Source organism: Chionomys nivalis, chromosome 1, assembly GCF_950005125.1.
Source record: "Chionomys nivalis chromosome 1, mChiNiv1.1, whole genome shotgun sequence".
Taxonomy (NCBI): domain Eukaryota; kingdom Metazoa; phylum Chordata; class Mammalia; order Rodentia; family Cricetidae; genus Chionomys; species Chionomys nivalis.
In genome coordinates this window covers 152,791,878-152,812,669 of record NC_080086.1, presented here as the reverse complement: position 1 = coordinate 152,812,669, position 20,792 = coordinate 152,791,878, and the positions used below count along the sequence as shown (strand labels likewise).

At 53.1% G+C, this 20,792-nt stretch overlaps 1 protein-coding gene across 1 annotated transcript; it reads left to right on the top strand.

The window, feature by feature from the left end:
- The first annotated feature begins 2,002 nt into the window (after window positions 1–2,002).
- Shh (sonic hedgehog signaling molecule) lies at window positions 2,003–11,143 on the top strand. Its single transcript, XM_057771274.1, has 3 exons — window positions 2,003–2,604; window positions 7,391–7,652; window positions 10,377–11,143. Exons 1-3 carry the CDS (start codon window positions 2,305–2,307, stop codon window positions 11,138–11,140), a joined length of 1,326 nt encoding a protein of 441 aa, XP_057627257.1. The 5' UTR covers window positions 2,003–2,304; the 3' UTR covers window positions 11,141–11,143.
- Window positions 11,144–20,792: the final 9,649 nt, after the last annotated feature.

Genomic DNA, 20,792 nt, shown 5'->3' with positions numbered 1-20,792 from the left:
CCCAAAGCCAGTCGCGTGCATGTGGAACTCTGGCAGCTTGAGGGTTTGTTTCCAGACCACATCCCCTCACCCCATAGGAGTCTGAGGAGATTTGTCTGCAGGTGCTGGAGCAACTCACCGGTCTACACTCAAAGACATGGAGGAGAGGCTGCTGGCCAGCATGCATGGAGAGTAAGACAAGGTTGAGGCAAGATGAGGTTCTGGGATGCTCTGCTCTTCTCTGACCCAGCACCACCCAGTGATATGACAGCCACATACCACGCAGGCCCACCCTCCTGGGTCAAGAAGAGCTGCTCCCTTTTTTATCTACTTTTTCTGGGGGCATGCACACACAGGACCCAGGCTGAGAACCTGTCTCTTCACTTGGCCTGCGTGAAACCAAGACTACTTCCCACCAGGAATCTGCACTTGTTCTTCACAAATCTAAGGATAGAAAACCCAGGGCTGTGGGGCAGAAGAGCTTGGGAAAACCCGGGCCTACCCTGGGATAGTGATGCCTTCTCCATGCTCCCTGCGGAGACTCTCAGTAGACAGTAACAAGCACCTTTCCCCTTCACCACCACCAGCCCCAGTGCAACCAAGCTTCTAAGCAAAAGGAACTCTGGAAGACCCCATTGTTTGAGGACTGAGCTTCTGGCTTGCAGAGCCTCTCTCCCCTGCACCGGGACAGAATCAGAGAGAGGAGCCTGTCCCATGATGTGGTGACGTTGGAGGACTTAGTCCTCAAGCATACGGGTGTTCCATTCCACATGAATAGCTCATCCCCATTGCCCATTCTAGAGGAACCATTGCCTGTGAGTAGGGTGGGGGAAGGGCCAAAGCAGAAGCCTATGATCCATTAAAAAAGGGGGGGCGACTTCCATATTTTATTTCTCTGGTTTAACTAAGACTATTCTTCAGATTTTTCTTTTTCTGAAAAAAAAAGAGAGAGAGGGAGGGGATTGGACACTCAAACAATACTGGCCTCTAGACAGCCTGTCCTCTTCTCAGATACCTGTCCATGGCCAGAACACTGTCCCCTAGGTCCCCTACCAGCCTCAGTCTGCAGCCCCTACACCTGGTAGCTTCTGTCCTTGAAGACTAGATTGCAAAACCCCAGCGTCAGTCCAGAAGTGTTGAAGAACCTGAATTCCACATTCAGCTTATCCCAGCCCTGCACTTTGCTGGGATCGATCGTGGGGGTGGTGCAGCCTTGCCCACTCTCGGTTGCCCCAGGCACAATGGCCTCCTCCCCTCACTAGGCTGAGGTGTAGCACCTAGACCCACTGGGCCTGTGCCCTGCGCCATCCTGCAGCCCACAATGTACCTGCCCCTCAGCATCCATCTGCAGAGGTTTGCCTATGATGCAGGCATTGAAAACACGATGGAGGACAGTATTTTTTAACTTTCCCTAAGGCACTTAAAACAGAAATGCTTAAGGTCATGTCACTTGTGATTACCCTCTACCCTAAGATGCCAACTATTCAGGAAACACTCGGGGTGAGCTTTTCTTTGCAACCCAGTGACATCTAGCATGTACACTCACATCTGGGGGGGGGGGGGCAGGAGTGTAAATAAGGTAAATAAGAGTGAGGCGGCTTTGCTCTGCAACATTTGAGAGAATGTTTGATGGTTGAAGCTCGGAGGGGGGGCATCTGGACTGTCCTTTACAAACTTATGTTGGCTCTAACCAAAGCATCTACCATTCTAGAGGAAGTAAGGGGGAAGCAGCCATGCACACAAAGCAGGCAGTGCGGGCTATTATTCCAATAAACATGTCTCCTCCCTCCCGCCCACCTTTACCTTAGTAAAGCCCTTTTTTCTTTTTTTTAAACTGGAAGCCTTCAGGTGAAAATAAAGCCACAGCAGCAAGAGGGGGGGAAATGTAGTCTTTCTCAGGGTTAACATCAGAAGACAAGCTTGTACGGCTTGGCCAATCAGATGCGCCCCTGCCAGCTATAATATAGTGCGAAAGGCAGCCTGTCTCACAAGCTCTCCAGCCTTGCTACCATTTAAAATCAGGCTCTTTTTGTCTTTTAATTGCTGTCTCGAGACCCAACTCCGATGTGTTCCGTTACCAGCGACCGGCAGCCTGCCATCGCAGCCCCTGTCTGGGTGGCGATCGGAGACAAGTCCCCTGCAGCAGCGGCAGGCAAGGTTATATAGGAAGAGAAAGAGCCAGGCAGCGCCAGAGGGAACGAACGAGCCGAGCGAGGAAGGGAGAGCCGAGCGCAAGGAGGAGCGCACACGCACACACCCGCGCGTACCCGCTCGCGCACAGACCGCGCGGGGACAGCTCGCAAGTCCTCGGGTTCCGCGGACGAGATGCTGCTGCTAGCGAGATGTCTTCTGGTGGTCCTCGCTTCCTCGTTGCTGGTGTGCCCCGGGCTGGCGTGCGGGCCCGGTAGGGGGTTTGGAAAGAGGCGGCACCCCAAAAAGCTGACCCCTTTAGCCTACAAGCAATTTATCCCCAACGTAGCCGAGAAGACCCTAGGGGCCAGCGGCAGATACGAAGGGAAGATCACAAGAAACTCCGAGCGATTTAAGGAGCTCACCCCCAATTACAACCCCGACATCATATTTAAGGATGAGGAAAACACGGGAGCAGACCGGCTGATGACTCAGGTAGAGACCCATTGCGGGTGGGAAAAGGGCTCCTTCCCCTGGGGGATTGCATGTGACCAAGCAATCAGCCTTACTCTGTTTGCTCTTTGGGCAGGTAGAAAGGCGGCTTGGCCCTCTTCTTCCCCACCCACCTGCCCACCTAGCACTCCTCTTCCGGGAGGAGAAAGGAGGTGAAGGGTCCAGCAGGAAGTTTAGGGTTTGGGTAGTGTGGGAGCACCAGAAGATGGGTTTTGCTATGTCCCTCACTTAGTTTCCCGGGATGGCCTCCTCTATCTGTCTCTATTCTAGCTTGTAACTTGGAGAGACCTTCACTCTTGGGGTGTCTGCCCTTTCCAAGCAAGGACAGAAAATGGAGGGTACGGGGATGACCCTATATACTTCAAGGGGCCTCCAGGTCATTGCAAACGTAGCCTGGGGCATTTCATCTCCTAGCTCCTACCTTTCCCTTTCTGTATTTTTCTCCCAAGACCACCCCCAACCCTTTACCCCACCACCACCAAAGAACTCTTAACTGGGAAAGCCAGGGGGCAGTTCTGACAAACGACAGGAGCTCCAGAGGTGCTCGTCCTGTCCTCACTGTATCACGTAGCCTGTCTGCGATCCCAGCGTCCCCAATTGTGCCGGTCAGAGGGAATGTATTGATATTTCTTTAAGGATGCTCCTCCGTTCTCCAGAGCCCGCGGTACCTTAGGGGGAGGGACTTGGAACTTGCCGGCTTTGCAATCGCTTTAATTTTCAACCTGCTTGCATAAGAATTAGAACCGAAGAAATATTAGTAGCAGTAGCGGCAAGGGTGGATGGACAGAGGGCAAAGCAAAACATGATCCTCTCTCCTACCCCACCTCCTTTGAGATTTCTAGGCTGCCAATCTCCCAGCCAAATCGAGACTTTCTGAAACTCTATGCACGTATGACTGAAGCTGGAAATGGGTTTCCTTGCAAATATAGGTCAGCATCCTTTTTACTGCCCTATTAAAATATTCAAGTCCTACCTTTAGGGCTAGGTGCGCCAAGCGGCTGGCGGAGCGGCGCTGGCGGGGCGCAAGAGCAGGGGGCGGGGGCTGGAGAGAGCGAGCGTGGAGCTGCCTGCGCGCAGCTAGCCACCGGGTACCTGCTGACTGAGGAACCTAGAAGACTAGCCTTAGGGCCAGAGATGGAGCAAAGAGGAATCTTGGAGGCTGAGGACAGGGCCACCACACACACACCACACACATCTCCCTCATCTGCTCCCGACCACCTTAAATCTGGACCGCGAGTGTGGGCGCGCGCGGGAGCCGGGAAGCTGCGCGAGCCACAGTTAACTCTGCGCGGGCCGCAGGGCACTGGTGCAGCTTGCAGGAGCTAGTTCTCCCGCCAGCCCCAGGCGTTTATCCCCTGGTTACCCTGCTCCCCCCCTGTGGGGGGGGGGGCGTCTCAGGGTGAGGAGGTCCTTGTGAACGCGTGAGGAGGGAGACAATGCTAAAGCAAAGAGATCTGGCGAGGACACGCAAGGTTCCTCAGCCCTGGTGGGTCTGCGAGGGGGTCCCAGGCAAGCTCCCCTGCCCAGCGAGCCGGGCCTCTGCGTGCTGCAGAGCTGCGAGAGCGCCCAGCCGTGCGGCGCGGCAGACGCCTTTCAGCTCCACTTACTCCTGCGTTATCGATCCCGCGGCTAGGGTTTCAGCGAGCGCGGGGCTGGGCTCGGGCGGCTGGTCCCTGACTCTGCACGCGCGGAGCGCAGGGCTCCGAGCGCGCTCATTCCCTTGGGCGCGCAGGCAGGGGTTGAGCTGGGAGGAGTCGCAAAGCCGGTAGCTCCGCGGGCCTGACCCGGACTGCAACCCTTCTGCTGCCTTCTTTGCCCCTCGGGCCTCAGCGCACTAAAGGCGACCCCCAATTGTGTCCCTTCCTTCGCTTCGGTCCTCCCGGCCGGAGACCCAAGGCCCAGCAGCCCTACAGCCGGTCACTCTCGCTGCTCCACCACCGCCGCGTGCGCGCGCCAGCAGCATTTGAACTTCTGACCTTCTGTCAAGTTCCTTCAAACGAAGGAAACAAAAACAAGTATTTTTTTTCCCTTGGGCAGTGGCTCCTCTGGTTCCCAGCACAAAAAGAAAGGGTAGAGACAGCAAAAATGGGGGTGGGGTGGGGAAAGCCAGGCCAGGATCTTCTCACCCACCCAGTAAAGACCGCCCCCCTCCCATGAAGATGGTTGTAAAGGTGGCAGTCAGGAAGCTCCCCTTGATACAGTCTTCGCCAGCTTCTTATTCCGGGTTGGCCGAGTTAAGAGGAAAGGAAGGAGAAACCTAGACTAGAAGTGAAGAATTGAAGTCGGAGAATCTCGAGCTCAGGATTTGAGCATTCTCCTGGGAACCTGCCTTCGGCCAGCCCCTCTTTAACCAACCACCTGATTCAGTGACCCTCTCTTCAGTCTCTCAGTCTGTCTCTCTAAGGTGACTGAGCTCAAGTCCCTCAACCATGGCAGGATCGTCCCCAGTGGAACTTTCAGAGCAGTTCTGGACCGCAGGAGCTCCTGGTTAATATTAACTCCGGAGAGGGAAGCGCAGACAGACACTCTCCTTGCTCAGGCCAGGCCTCAGAGAGTGCCAGGCTGTTGTGCCCGCGGCCAGGGGGCTGGGGTGGGAGGCGGCCACGAGGGGCCTGATCTGCAGGCTCTGCAGGGTGAAGGGGGGGGGAACCACCTGAGGAAACTGGTTGAATAGATTTCCTACGTGTTTAGGGGGTAGCCTGGAAAAGGAGCCCAGGTGTGGGTTTGAAGAGGGTTTTCAGCTTTCAAGAGTGGGGTCTGTCCCCGCCCCAGTTAGGGGAAGAATGGAGTGAGGTGTGTTTAGAGAGTAGAGTCTCTTCAAGTGGGACATCACCTCCTTCACAATGTGGGAAGCCCACTCTTGGAGGCGACAGTCCCTGCCTGCTCTGCGCTCACGGACTGCGCCGGTGTGCAGATCCGGGAGGTGGGCCGGAGGCCCAGGAACAACTTGGCCTCCGCAGACACAAAGCCGGGCCCCAGTGACCCTGCCGGGCTTCACGGTGGCTGCACAGAGCCGGGCTTGATTAGCGGCACACGACCCAATGAATTAATAACCGGGCTAAGCTTGCCGGCTTTGCCTGCGACATTCCCTTCCAGCGCGGGCGGGGGGAGTACCCTGCATCTGCCAGCAGAACCTCGCCGGGCCTGGTGCGGGGGAGGGCTCTGGGGCACCGGGTGCCAACTCAAGCGACAATCGGCCTTGGCCTGTCCCGGCCGAGGCCCTATCTCAGCCCGGAGTTCTTTTCCTGGGGTCCTCTGTGTCTGCCTTAGTGGCGCAGTTCAGGGTATCCGGCTCCAGAGCCCTCTCCAGCCTACCCTAGCTCGTCCCTGCTGCGGGATGGAAAGCTTGTTAGAGCCACAGCGCTAGCTTCCCACTCCGGAGAGAAAGAGCAGGGTGGAGTGCAGGCTGGAATGAAGGAGGAGATAAGCAGCGCGTATCGTGGTGTGCGCCTGCGCGCACTGACTTCGAATCTCAGTTCTAAACTGACCCTGGTTTACTTATTGATTTTCATGTAAAACGCGTTCAGTCCCTAAGATGACCTCACTCCAACTCTGTCCTTTGGACTTTTCTCCTAAAGAAAACCACTGGCAGGCCCAAAAACCTGCCAGAGCGGAGCTGTTGTTACAACACCCCTCCTATTTGCTGTGTGTTGAACTCTACAATCGTATTCCTGGGCTTTATTGCTGCCAGATAAACATGATTTTTCCTTTTGTCTGTCCCGAAGCCTTTGCAAGAGTCCTGGCTACAGTTAGAGCCTGTCACCTAGGGTCACTCTCCCATCCCGATAACCTGCCTGAAATCCTCTCAGCCTGAGGGATCATGAGCTACTAGCCCTACCCTTTGCAGAAGTCAATTTGAAATTATTCCTGCCTCCACTGGGGTCCAATTCTCTGAGTAAGGTGCCCTTACCATTTTGTCTCTGCCACAGACTCCCAGTCAGCATGCCACCATCAGCAACACAAACTTCCCAGCAGTGAGTTAGGGCTCCGCCACACAGGCTTGACCCAGCCCCCTCACTTTTACTACGTCTTTTCCTTAATGTGGGCCAAGAGTGCCCCCACTATCCCAAATTCCACTTTGCCCTGCCAGGGAGGAGGTAAGGTAACAGAAATTTCACATTAGACCCCCTCTTGGACAGGGCTCAGAAGCCTTGGGCCTTTCTGGCTCCCCATCCCCCTACCTTTCCCACCCCACCCCCATCCACTTCTTAAGTTTGCTCTTCAAACTTGCCGGACACCATTCTGTGCAGGGCCAAGAAAACAAGAGGGGAGGAAGAGAACCCGGTCAAAGAAAACACGAATACAATCAGGCCCCAGACAAGCCTGGCAAAGAGGAGCTCCTTGGGGGAAAGAATGTGGCTGTCTGAACCAAGAATGTTTGTCCTCTGGCCCGGCCTATGCTGGACATCAGCGTTCACCTGCTTGCTCGTCCTGGGGTCGCTTCTCACCCCTCAGAGCGCTGTGGCCTCCACACGTAATGCAGGGCTTTCAATCCTTAAAGTGCATCTGTAGTTCTGTGTCACCAAAGAGATGTCAACTGGACTCTCACCCAAGAAGAAACTGCCCTCATTCCTCAGGTAGCTGCATCTAAGTTTCTGGGCTGAAGACAGGCCCTTAGCTGGTTCCCTGAAGAACCTGCCCCTCCAGCAGCTGCTATGCCCCCAACCCACATCTCATTCATACAACCCCATGGGTCCTGGGCCTGTGGTTGGTAGAGAAACCACCAACTAAGGTGCCTGTCACTAAGGGTTCCCCCTTCTCCCTACAGAGGTGCAAAGACAAGCTGAATGCCTTGGCCATCTCTGTGATGAACCAGTGGCCGGGAGTGAAGCTGCGTGTGACTGAGGGCTGGGATGAGGATGGCCATCATTCCGAGGAGTCTCTGCACTATGAGGGCCGAGCAGTGGACATCACCACATCGGACCGGGACCGAAGCAAGTATGGCATGCTGGCGCGCCTGGCCGTGGAAGCTGGCTTTGACTGGGTCTACTATGAATCCAAAGCACACATCCACTGCTCTGTGAAAGCGGGTAAGCTAGCCTCCCCATGGCCTTTCTCCACTGCACTCCATCTCCAACCCTACCCATCAGAAGGTCTGGAAGGAAAGGGGGGTGGAGGATAAAAAGCCATGAAAAGAGGGGAATGCTCTTGATAAATGAATAGATTTCTGTTGTGGGGAAATTTCCTATGACACCCCATCACTCCACCCTAGCCAGGTACCTCTGCAACCTTTTAGGCCACTGGCCAGCATCTCTACATGCCTGGATTCCTGGGCTGTGTGGTTTTCAAAGCCCCTTGCTTCAGGTAGTAGAGACAGGGGTGTCTAGAACATTGTGGAAGGAGGTCCTAAGACTCTTCTGGAGATTCCTGGTTTAGCCAGCGCTTGCCTTGATCTTGCCACTCATTTTGGGCTTAACCTACTGCCAGCCTCCCCCTCCCATCCCCCCATCTCTCCCACACACACACCAGGGGCAGAAGGGTCTGTCCAGGGCATAAGCCCAGGTACTGGCTTCTCCCCGCTGGGCTCCTGTGGATTCAAAACTAACTTAACTCACTTGCTAAGCCTGTGCGGGGGAAAGGCCTGGTGGGAGGTAATAAACTCTGTACTTCCAACTTCGGGAGGCGGCAAGCCCAGAAGCATCCGTTTTTATTAGGAGCCCAGCTGGGATACCGAAAGCCCCTGGCTAGACTGCGGAAAGCGATTCCGGCCCGGAGCAGCTGCTCCCCAACGAGGCGGAGTTCCCTGGGTCTGCAACGCCACACTCTGTTGCAGGAAGGAACAGCTAGGAAGGCAGGCAGCCTGCTCAGCCTCTAGGGATGGTGTACTCTGGCAGGGCAGCTTAACTTACTACAGTGACTTTCCCTAGAGTTCTGGCGTCGCCCTCCCCCACCCCAACTTCCCAAGTTTCCTAAAGTGTATTTTAACTGCATATATTAGTAGGGAATTATTTAAACGTCAAGAAACACTGAGAAGGTAAAGGAAAGTGTGGCTCGGCAACAATAGCTGGCTAGGACGTGCGGGAGCGGAGACTGGAAGGCCTGTGGGAAGGTGTCAGCTCCTGGAACACCCCCCCCCCCCCCCCGCCACCACTCCTCCTCCCCACCCACCCCCACACCCGCCGCCTCGTGCGGCCGCTCCTCTCAAGTCAGGATGAGAAACACAGGTGGCAGAGTGGCCCAGGCTCTGAGTAAGCTCTCCCCTGAACCTCAAGTCTGCACTGGACACACAAGGCCTCCCAGTCACCCCGGTTCGCGGAGTCCCTCTGACCGGAGTCCCTAGGGGATCTCCTCCCAAATGAGCAGCGGTAATCCGGCCCCGAGGGTCTCGCGGGCAGTGCAGACCCCGGACGCGAAGGGCAGCTCATTGGCATTCTGCGCACGCGGGCTGGGACGCCGTGCCTTGTGTGTCAAGCGGGGTCGTGCGACTCGACGACTCCAGCTCGCTAGAGCCCCGGGTCGCATTCCGGGGGGCTATGGAGTGCTTCCAACCGCCAGTCCCGCACTTCATGCCGGAGAAACCGATGAGAAGATTAAAAGCCTTCTGTAATTCCAGCAGGAAGATTCTTTCTGGCAATCTCTATTTGCCAAAAGCATGATCCTGGAGATTGGAATGCAAAGAAGACTGGGACCTCCCCACCCCTCCTCCCTGGCCCCCTGCGCTCCGCCCCATCCTCAATTATTGTCCTCTCGGACAGTGAGCCTCCAAGAGCTACAGAGGGCTGGGTAAAGCGGGTAGTCAAGGGGCCTTGAGAACCCGCGCTTCCAGCGCTCTGAGCAGGCCTGGCCATTTAAAATTCAAATATACATCTCGAGTGCTTGGAAGAGAGGCCGGGCTGTGCAAATAGTGCCTTGTGAGGCCCGGGCTTCTGGAGAGTCCCTGTGTGTGAACTGCACGAGGGGGAGGAAGGTTGCACCTGAGCAAATAGGGAGGGGGCGGCCAGCGAGCTGGAGAGTGAGCTGAGAATAGGGAGGAGGGAGAAATGGAAGTGTCCCCTTTTCCCATTTATCCCACAAATCACAATGACAATACCAGGCTCTTTATTGGATTTTAATTAGAAAATCCACACAAGTCTTGGGCTTTCACACCTCGGGCAAACCTCTGGAATGTTTGTCCAGTTGCTACAACGACTACAGCTATTTTTCGCTCCCCACCCCCTGGCCATCCACTGGCCAACGCCAAGGCCTTCACTGGTGAAGCGGGAGGCGGGGGCGGCCTGGGTTCCCCGGGCGCAGCCTCCTCACACCGCGCACTGGGAGGCGCCGCGCCCTACTGTCCGGGCGCGAGAGAGGAGGGTGCGCCCGGCGCCCGCGCGGGCTCAAGGAGGCTTCCTGAGGAATCCAAGTGGAGAGTAAATATCCTTCTGGGTTCGCGGCGAGGCTGGGTGCAAGAGAGGGGGATGGGACCAGAGGCAGGAGGAAGGTTGGGAGTGTCCTCCGCCTCCTGCAGGAGATGCCAGCTAACTTTTCTTGGTGCGGGTGCAATCTTGAAGGCACGTTTAGGAATGTGCCTGCCTCTGAATTTAGTTACTGGGGCGCTGGCGCAGGGCGGTCTGCGCTAAACCAGTCTGGATCGGCAACAATTCCCCTCCACCTCCACCGCGCCAGCTCCCCATTCTCACCTCCACGCTCGCGCCCCTGGTCCGACGCAGTGGGGCCCGAACGTGAACCGCCACGCACGCACGCACATAAACACTCCGGGTGTACCTGTCTCCTTTGGCACTCAACACCCCGTTTCTCTTCTCTCTTCCCGGCAGAGAACTCCGTGGCGGCCAAATCCGGGGGCTGCTTCCCGGGATCCGCCACAGTGCACCTGGAGCAGGGTGGCACCAAGCTGGTGAAGGACCTGCGTCCGGGAGACCGCGTGTTAGCGGCTGACGACCAGGGCCGGCTGCTGTACAGCGACTTCCTCACCTTCCTGGACCGCGACGAAGGCGCCAAGAAGGTCTTCTACGTGATCGAGACGCGGGAGCCGCGCGAACGCCTGCTGCTCACCGCCGCGCACCTGCTCTTCGTGGCACCGCACAACGACTCGGGAGCCGCGGGGCCCGCACCGGGATCGGGACCGAGCGCGCTCTTCGCCAGCCGCGTGCGCCCCGGCCAGCGTGTGTACGTGGTGGCCGAACGCAATGGGGACCGCCGGCTGCTGCCAGCCGCGGTGCACAGCGTGACGCTGCGTGAAGAGGCCGCGGGCGCGTACGCACCGCTCACGGCGCACGGCACCATCCTCATCAACCGGGTGCTGGCCTCGTGCTACGCCGTCATCGAGGAGCACGGCTGGGCGCACCGGGCCTTCGCGCCCTTCCGCTTGGCACACGCGCTCCTGGCCGCGTTGGCACCCACCCGCACGGACGCCGGGGGTGGGGGCAGCGTCCCCGCACCCCAATCCGCAGCGGAGGCGAGGGGCTCAGGGCCGGCCTCGGGCATCCACTGGTACTCGCAGCTGCTCTACCAAATTGGCACCTGGCTGTTGGACAGCGAGACCTTGCATCCCTTGGGAATGGCGGTCAAATCCAGCTGAAGTCGGAGGGGGCTGGGTAGGGGGTGTGGGGGCGGGCGGGGCGGGGAGCGACTGCGAGATAAGCAACGCGGGAAAGCGCACGGAAGGAGACTTTTAATTATAAGAATAATAAATAATAATAATAATAAATAGGACAGTCCAAAGTAGACTATAAGGAAGCTAAGACCCCGGGAAGTTCTGTTGTTGTGTTTAGTTTATATATATTTTTGAATTTTTTTGTTATTGTCTTATTTGGGTTATTTTTTTCTCCTCTCCTGGCTATTTATTTGTTTGCTATGAATAGATGTTTTAAATAATATGAACGGACCTTCAAGAGCCTTAACTAGTTTGTGTCTTGGATAATTTATTATCGTGTGAACTGTTCTCACAGGGGGGGGAAAGATTATTTTGTGAGGCCAAGCAACCTGCTGAGAGTCTATTTTTCTACATTCCCTCGCCCTGCGCATCAGAAGGCAAAACTCGGCATCCCTCGTCTGCTAGACTCCTGCTTTGCGGCTAGCATAAACTAACACATGCTCCATGGGGTCCACAAATTATATTTTTATACACAGAATTGTAAATTAGATTTTTGAGAGATCAATACTTAACTGAATGACATTTCATTTTTTTGAAATAGTGTAAAATATGAAAATATATTATTTTAATTTAACTATTTTCCAATGTAACAGCTGTCTTCTGTACTGCCTTCATGGTTTGTATTTGCTTTGTATCCGCCACTTTGGTCACGTTCTTGGAAACCAAGACTGTTAACGCACACATACACACTTTTTTTTTTTTTGACAAACTGGAAGAACTCTGTTATTTTTAACTTCAAAGAATTTATTAGAAAATAATATTTTTTAAAAGCGCACATAGCGGTAAGCCCATGAGGATGGAGCCTGTAGTTTGTACAGAGAAAAAAGGATGTTTTTGCATTAATAAACTGAGAAATAACTGCTGTAAATTTACTAAAATGTATTTTTGAATATTTTGTAATAGTTTTATAGAAATAAAGTGTGCCATGCACCCAGTGGTTAGTAGATATTTCCTGAGAATTCCTGTTGCGGCCCTTTTTGTTTTCTTTTTTGGCTTCATTTTCTGGGAAATCTGGAGCCCCAGTATTCTGCGGAATTGTAATGCTTCTACTGTGAATTCAAACCCTCTGGCTTAGGAAACCAAAGTCAACAGAACAGATCCACTGTCTGCTCCCTGCCATGGAGAGACCTCAGTCCTGTACTTGTTATGCAAAGCTCTGTCCACACTCCCCAGAGCTGGTGTTGTTTGGGGGACAGTTTTACCCCAGTCCCATCTCTTCACCAGCAAAGCCTTCTTTGTAGGCAGAGAGGAGATGCCCAGCATTCACATACTCCTTTGAATGGTAACCCGGAGCCTTTCTCTGGCCTTGTGGTCTCCCATCTACATGTAGGGAACAGGTTTAAGATGCTGTGTCCTTTCCAGGCAGGGTCCTACAGGAGCTTAGCTCTTTCAGCCCTCCTAGCATGGGCCTGGTAAGCTACCTGCTAGAGGGTGGATGTTGCCGGGCCTCTTTAGTATGGCGGGTCCATGTCTGTCTGTAACAATGGCAAAGCCTGTAGTTTATCCTCAGGGCTCAGTGTTAGCTAGGTCTGATTGGAGGATCCCTTCCCGTTTACTGAAGCCCAGCCTTGTGTTCAAGAGGACTCTGCCCTGAACCAGGGCAGGGTCCAGGCCTAGGATCACTCCTGGTTCTTTAGTTTACCAAAATAAGTCCTACTGTGTGACTTGGAGAGGACTATCTGAAAAAGCTTTGACCAGATGATGGGGTCTCTGGGCAGATGGAACCAGCGCAGGAGCTGGCCCTGGTTTAAGAAACTGTACTCAGTGAAGCTTCCAAGCGCCTGGCAGGCCTGACTCCCTGAGGAGAGGCCTTTATGGATGCCTACAGCCCCAAGGAGCTTCTTGATGAGAGCCTAACCTCAGAGGTTTGCCCAGGAGACTGTGCCCACTAAGGTAGCCTTGGGCCAGGGGTTTGTCATCTGCCTGCATTCACAAATCCAACCAACCCCCTGGGCAGCAGCAGGCCTTGGTTTCGCTCCATAAAAGATTTTTCTTTGGTCTCATAGGTGGTAAACAGTTTCAAGACTGGTGTTCACGGTGCCTCTTGGACTTGGCTGTTGCTCTTCTTTTATCCTTTCTGATTAGTCCATCAAAGGCAAACCAGAATGACTGTGCACACCAACCACCCCGACTCTGCCGAGCAACCTGACCAAACTACCCAGGTAGCAGTCAGTCAGAGGCAGGAGCTGGACACCTACCCAGCCCAACAATTTGCCATGACCTAAGAGGAATTCTGCAAACAAGGGCACCATGGACTATTAAACTCCAATCAGTGCCCATGCCTGGAGGGGCCAGGTGGCACAGTCCTGCTGTCCACCTCCCAAGTTCCCTCAGTCCTGAACCTGAAAGATCTTTCTATAGGTATGAGAGAAAGATATCACACAGGGGTGACAAGTTGAAGTCCTGAAGAAAGTACAGGCTACCCCACCCTGGCCGTGCACCATGTCTCTCTTCGGGATTGGTGGCATCAAGAATTTGTGCAAAACGCATTGCCATCCCCTCCTACGCAAGTGCTCATCGGTTCTTACAGAAAAACGACATCAGGATGATCTCAGAACTGGCATCTCCGTGCTACATGGTTTGAATAACTGGAGAAATCACAGAACTTCCTCGCACTGTTGGTTATGTGTCGGAATTCCTGTCCCATGCTGTCAGTCACATTCTTCACGTCCCTCCACAGGAGCAGACTGCAAATGTGAAGGAAAAATCCCATTGAGAAGGTGGGTGTCACTTTCTCAATGGGTGGACTGAGTCAAGCTGTGGGGATTTCTCCTGCGCAGGAAGGTGTTTGAATGAGCTACTGGTAGAGGGTGACAGAGTGGTCCTCCACAAATGGGAAATGCTGGGCACATGTGCCAAGAATGCCGGGTAGCTGCAAGGTTTGGCCAGAAAGCCCAAAGTACCTGCCAGGGACTCAAGCTGACACAAGGAAGCTGACCTGTACTCAGCCTTCTGGGCTTCCTAAGTCCCAGGAAAGCTAGGCCACCCTTCTCTGTGGCTGTCCAGGGATGTGGCCGGCACATGAGTCCATAGGAACAAATCACAAGCTGCTTCTCAGGTCTTGGCTTGGTTCAAGCACTCTGCTGGGAATACATTCAAAGACAGAGGTAGCAAGCTGTGGCTCTGAGACAGATCTAGTTCAAGGCCTACTTCTACATAATTCATGACTTAAATTGTTTTTAGCACCTTGAAATGCCTGAAACAGAGATTCTAAAGGATGATATTTCATGGCGCCTGAAAACTACATGAAACTCAGCCCATCAGTACAGTTTCACTGGGACACACCAGGCATGCGCACAGCACACTGCCCAGGGCTTCCTCCCTGCCTGTGTGACAGAGCTTCTGGATACAGCAGAGATCATGAGGCTGGTGGAGCTCTGGGTATGGACTGCTCTGGACAAGGCTGTTCCTAGTCCTCTTCGTGGGTTCCACACCAGGGCTGAGACGGTGGTTTGGTCAGCAAAGTGCTTATGAGACAGACTTGAGGAACCAAGTGTGATCCAAGCTTTGCCCACATAAGAGGCGCAGCTCTTTCCTATGATTGCAGCCCTGGGGCAATGAAGACAAGAGAATCCAGGGACTTGCCAGCCAGCTAACATGGCCAAAGGGTGAGCTTCAGCTTTAACTGAAAAAAAAAAAAATTGGGACTGGAGAGATGGCTCAGTCATTAAGAGCACTGGCTGCCCTTCCAGAGAACCTGAGTTCAATTCCCAGCACCCACATGGTAGTTAGCAACTGTCTGTAACTCCAGTTCCAGGGAATCCCACACCTTCACACTAATGCACATAAAATAAACTAAAATAAAATCTTTTTTAAAAATTTGGCTTGGGGGCTAGGGATCAGGCTGCAGAGGCCTGCTGTCATCAGAAGTAGGGGTATCTTTCACTAGAATCCACAGGACTGTACATGGTACCTTCCTCCCTGAGAGCAAGAGAGGACCTCAGAGGGTGTGGGTCCAGGGCAGTGAGCAGCCACCCCACCTGGTGGTGAAACAGCAAAACTGAATGCCAACCAAAGATGGGCATGGTCAGAGAGAACAGCCCAGGCCCAGAGGCACCACTCCCCAAAAGAAACTTCCCAAATCACCCCAAAACAGGAGCCTGGGATTAGGAAGGAAATACCTGTTTTTCCTAGAGCTTGATTTTCAAGTTAAGAAAATGCATCACCAACACACATTTTACCACATTAAAAGTGCTGGGCCTATTGGAAGGAGGTGTGTCTCCGGCATGGAGTTCACTGTCATTGTCCACTCTGGTGTTCAGCAGGGCAGCAATGCCTCCAGATGGGAAGCTGGTTTGACCTTAGCAGGCTGAGGAGTCCATAGAGGGAGAAATGATAACACAACATAAATTACAGAAAAAAAAACTGCCCCACCCAAAACTGATTTCTAATGGAGTCTTGTGTGCAAGGTGAGGACCGGTGTGTGTCTTCTCCAGAGAAATGACACTCTTTCCCCTGACTCAGCCTCATTCCAGCCAGAATTGCTTCCAGTGAGCCCAGTAGTTCAAGGACTGGCTTTTAGGTCCCCGTGGCCTAAAGGCTAACTCACATCCTTGAGAGGAGCGTCAGGGCCCAGACCCATGTTGATGTCTGCCTACCAAGTCCATGGGGCTCCAGCTGACAACTCTCCTGCGGTCACCCACCTCTGACTAAGAGGGCAGATGAGGCACTGGGGCAAGGGAATGGGACCCAGGAGATTGACAGTAACCATCTGAGCTGTTCACATCACTAGAACAAATAGACCCAGAGGTCCCTAAAAGACATGGATGGAGAATAAACAGGATGTACCGTTCCCCATGTGTGTGTGCCACACACACAAATGACTGTCTACTGCTCTGGACCAAAAACCCTCTGAGGTCCTCTCTTGTTCTCCGGGAGGAAGGCATTGCATGCAGTCCTGCGAATTCAAGTAAAAGATACTCCTACTTCTGATGGTAGCCGGCCCCTGAAGTCCAGTCCCCGTCTCCAGCTCCCAAAACCAATTTTTGCTTTTAGTGAATTGATTAATCTATTTATTTTGTGTGTGGCAAATGTGTATCTATATGTTTGTTTTTGTGTTCACTGTGTATGGGTGTGCATGTGCATGTGGAGGCCAAGGTCAATATCAGGTATCTTGCTCTATCTGTTGTTCATCTGCCTTATAGGACTCTCCAAGTCTGCCAGGTCAAACTGCACGGTCAGCTGCAAGCAGCCCTACTCGTACCACCAACGCCTGCGGAGACAGGCTGTCCAAAGGCAGCCTTGGAGGGGATGCAGGTGGTTCCATTTCTCCTTGTAAGTTCACAAAGCTGACTTTCTGGGCGCTCCAGTCGCTCTCCTTCAGACATAAGTGTAAAAGATGCTTGTTGCAGAAGAATTGGCTCTGGGTCTTTAGCTCCCATATACCTAGATCGTCTTCCTTTTCTGATTCCCATTTGTCCCAGGAGCATAAAGCATGGGTGAGGGTGTGCTCTTCATTTCTAGGTGCTGTGAATTCCCTGCCATCCAGCCTTGCCTATAGCTAGGAGGGAAAGGAGACCCAAGTTGTGACAGCACTCTTCCCTGCGTGGAGGCCGCGCGCCCTCTGCTGGCCAAGTTAGGAGAAAGTCTTATGGACAACCGCATGGCCAGGCACTGCACAGATATATACTTACACATAAGTAAAAAAAAAAAAAAAAAAAAAAAAAAAGCCGAATTAGGAGCACTGTACTGACCCTTCTCTGCTTCTCTGTGACAGTGGACATGCGGGTCCTTGTCTGTCCAGTCATCTGAGCGCTTGGTGGGCTCAGTGTTGACTGAGATAAGTTGGGCTGCAAATGACTTCAGGCCAGGTAGGGGAGAGTAAGGTACCACTTCCGCACGAGACTCAAAAGTCTTGAAGGGACCCGCACTGTTTTAGTTTCTATTTGGAAGCTGTGATAAAATGCTCTGACCAAAAACAACTCAGGGGAGAAACGGGTTTACTTCAACTCACAGCTTACAGCCCTTCATTGAGGGAAGTCGGAGCAGAAACTTGAAGCAAAACCCACAGAGAATGCTGCTTGCTGGCTTGCTCATCGGCTCATGCTTTTCTGACTTCCACATGCAGCCCGGAACTATGTTCCCACAAACAGTGTTGCCAACAGTGGGCTGGGCCCCTGAGGAAGGAACACGGAAAGGTCCAAGGTCATGCTAGCCATGAAGACAAGCAAGGAGGAAAGGCACAGTCTAGACGTGGAAGCCACCTGCTGACCAAGGATGGAGGGCAGAGATGCCCACACAGCTGTAACCTATACAGCATTCACGGAGGGCAGAGATGCCCACACTGCTGTAACCTATACAGCATTCACGGAGGGCAGAGATGCCCACGCAGCTGTAACCTATACAGCATTCACGGAGGGCAGAGATGCCCACACTGCTGTAACATATACAGCATTCACGGAGGGCAGAGATGCCCACACTGCTGTAACTTATACAGCATTCACGGAGGGCAGAGATGCCCACACTGCTGTAACATATACAGCATTCACGGAGGGCAGAGATGCCCACACTGCTGTAACCTATACAGCATTCACGGAGGGCAGAGATGCCCACACTGCTGTAACATATACAGCATTCACGGAGGGCAGAGATGCCCACACTGCTGTAACCTATACAGCATTCACGGAGGGCAGAGATGCCCACACTGCTGTAACATATACAGGCATTCACGGAGGGCAGAGATGCCCACACTGCTGTAACATATACAGGCATTCACGGAGGGCAGAGATGCCCACACTGCTGTAACATATACAGGCATTCATGGACCTGTGCACCTGTCAACCCTCGCCCTCTATTGCAGCTCCTCCGCACAGCCGTGAGCACAAGACCCTTGGTTTTATGCCAATAGAAAACCATATGGGTACAACTGTGCAGGGTCACATGGAAGGCATGGAAAAGACATGCCCAAACACCCCAGGTGAGGCCCATACCTCTCCTTCCCACTGGCAATCCCCCAGCCACATCAGAACCAGTGCCTACCTTCAGCATCAAGTCACCGGAGTGGAGCTAAGAGCACGCAGGACCCACCAAGTGAGAGCAGTCGCTTGTGTGGGTGGCAAGTGCTGTCAACAGGGCTGGGAGGAAGAGGGTAAGGGACAGACTGCCCCCTTAATCTCTCCAGCTCTTGCAGAAGCAGTTTTGAGAGTCAGGAGAGCCCAGATGAAGAAATGGAGGAAAGCGGGGAGCCTGAGCTACTGGACCCAGAATGCTATCCTACCATTGAGGAGGCCCAGCCCTGACTGGATAGCAACCTGAGACCCACCCCAGGAAAGACCTAGTGTGGGGATAAGACTACCTAAGCAGCAGGACTTTCTGTCCCGAGTCAGGACCTCCTGACACATTCCACTGTGGCAGACGCTCTCTGTGACACCAGCATGTCAGCCATCTTCCATGTCCTGCAAATAAGAATCAGCCTCCTTTCCTTCTTGTTTGTGTTTGTTGTTTCCATGTTTGGGGATTGTTCCTGCATGTCTGTGTACCACATGCATGCAGTGCCTGAAGAGACCAGAAGAGGGCAGCAGATTCCCTAAACCTTGAGTTACAGACAATTGTGAGCCCTCTTCTGGGTGCTGGGAATTGAACCTGAACACCCTTGGAGCAGCAGTCTGTGCTCTTAAGGGTTCAGCCGTCTCTCAAACCCTCCTCCCTTTCTTTGAAATGAACATTTATTGAAGGGAGACAATAGAACAGGTCACGGATGCCCCTTTTCTGCTGGAATCTGACACAAGTGTTGCCACCAAGCCTTGTGCGCTCCATCCTTCTGGGCTGGCACCTGTACACATGACCCAAGACCAAGCATGCGCATGCCCAGCTCCCCTGGCTCTGGCTTTCTCTCAGCTCTCTCCCTTGGGTGACAGACTTCAGGACCTGCCAGGGGACTGTGGGAACTGCCTTCTTTACACTTTTTATTTTGAAATAGAATTTTGGTTACCTCCTTTAGCCTTGAGTTTACTCTGTAAGGCAGGTAGGCCTTGAACCTGGCAATGTTCCTGCTGCAGCCACTTCAGCTGGCTTTACAGGCCTGTACCGCCAGGCCCTGTTCCTCAAGGCCTATGAGATGTGTAGTGCCTTATGTAGTCACACACACACACATACACACATACACACGACTGTAGATGGCTGCTGACTGATCAGGGTGGTGGCTGTGGAAGGCTGGGGTGGACAACGTGGCTTTTTATCTTATTGAGATAGCGGCATGTACCACGTCTGTTCGCGCCTCCCTCTGTGGCACTCCCTGCAGATTGTGACACATTTCTCTCAACACTGGAGCAATCCTCTCCAGCCCTGTTGCCACTTTTCAACTAAGCTATGGGATACTGTGTCTCATCTATTGTCACCTTGTCACAGGGGTGGATTTCTTCTCAAGAAGCCTCCTTCTTGGAGGCTGAGGAGGTGACTCCTCAGTAAGGCAGTTGCCACAAAAGTGGGAAGACCCCAAGTCTGGATTCCCAGAAATCATGTGAAGAGTCAAACTTGGGCTGGGGAGACAGTTCAGTGGATAAAACATTTGCCCTGAAAGTGTGACGATGAGGATTCAAATGCCCAGCACTTAAATAAAAAACAGACGCGGGCAGCAACTACCTATAAGTCCAGCACCCAGGAGGCAGAGACAGTATATTTCCTGGGCACACTAACCACACTGGCCTACATCAACAAGCTCCCAGTTCAGCAGGAGTTCCTGCCTCAATAAAAAGTGGAGAATGCTGGAGAAAGACACCTGATATCAACATTTAGCCTCCACGTGTGTTTGTGTATGCACATACATACATACATACATACACACACACACACACACACACACACACACATGAACACCAATAAACCCACACACACATGGGAAAAATGAGCTTGCGTGATGGGGTGCCCTTGACCCCAATGATGGCACGCTATGAGGCAAAAACAAGTAGATGCCTGCAGTAAATGACCAGCTAATCAACTCAGCATTCTGGAGGGTGGAGGCGGGGCCCTGGCCATTGAGAGACCCTGAGGAATGATGCCTGAGGTTGTCCTCTGACCTCAATATGCACATAGACATGCAATTGCTTTCTGTTTTAGCTTGCCTTCTATTGCTATTATAAAGCATTATTACCAAAAGCAACTTGGGTAGAAAAGGGTCCATTTGGTTTACACTTCTACATCACAGTCCAACACTGGAGAAAGTCAGTACAGGAACTCCAGGCAGGAACCTGGAGACAGGAACTGATGCAGAGGGCACGGAGGCACGGCTTACTGGCTTGCTCTCTACCTGCCCAACATGGCACCACCCATAGTGGGTCCGATCCTCCCACAGCAATCACTGGTAGAGAAGGTGCACATGCCTACAGGTCAGTCTGAAGGAGGCGGTTCCTCCATTGTGGTTCCTTGTTCCCTGGTGACTCTCACGGGTCAAGCTAACACACGAAACAGAACAACTAACACTCACAGAAAGAAACTTCCTTGTTGACAAGGGCCAGCAAGAGGAGGTTTTAAAAAGGTAGTGGGGCAGGGTTTGTTCTTACAAATGACGTGAGTGTATGAAAATCTCATAAGGAAACCCATTATTTTGAATACTAACTGAAAAATCAATTATAAAAATAAA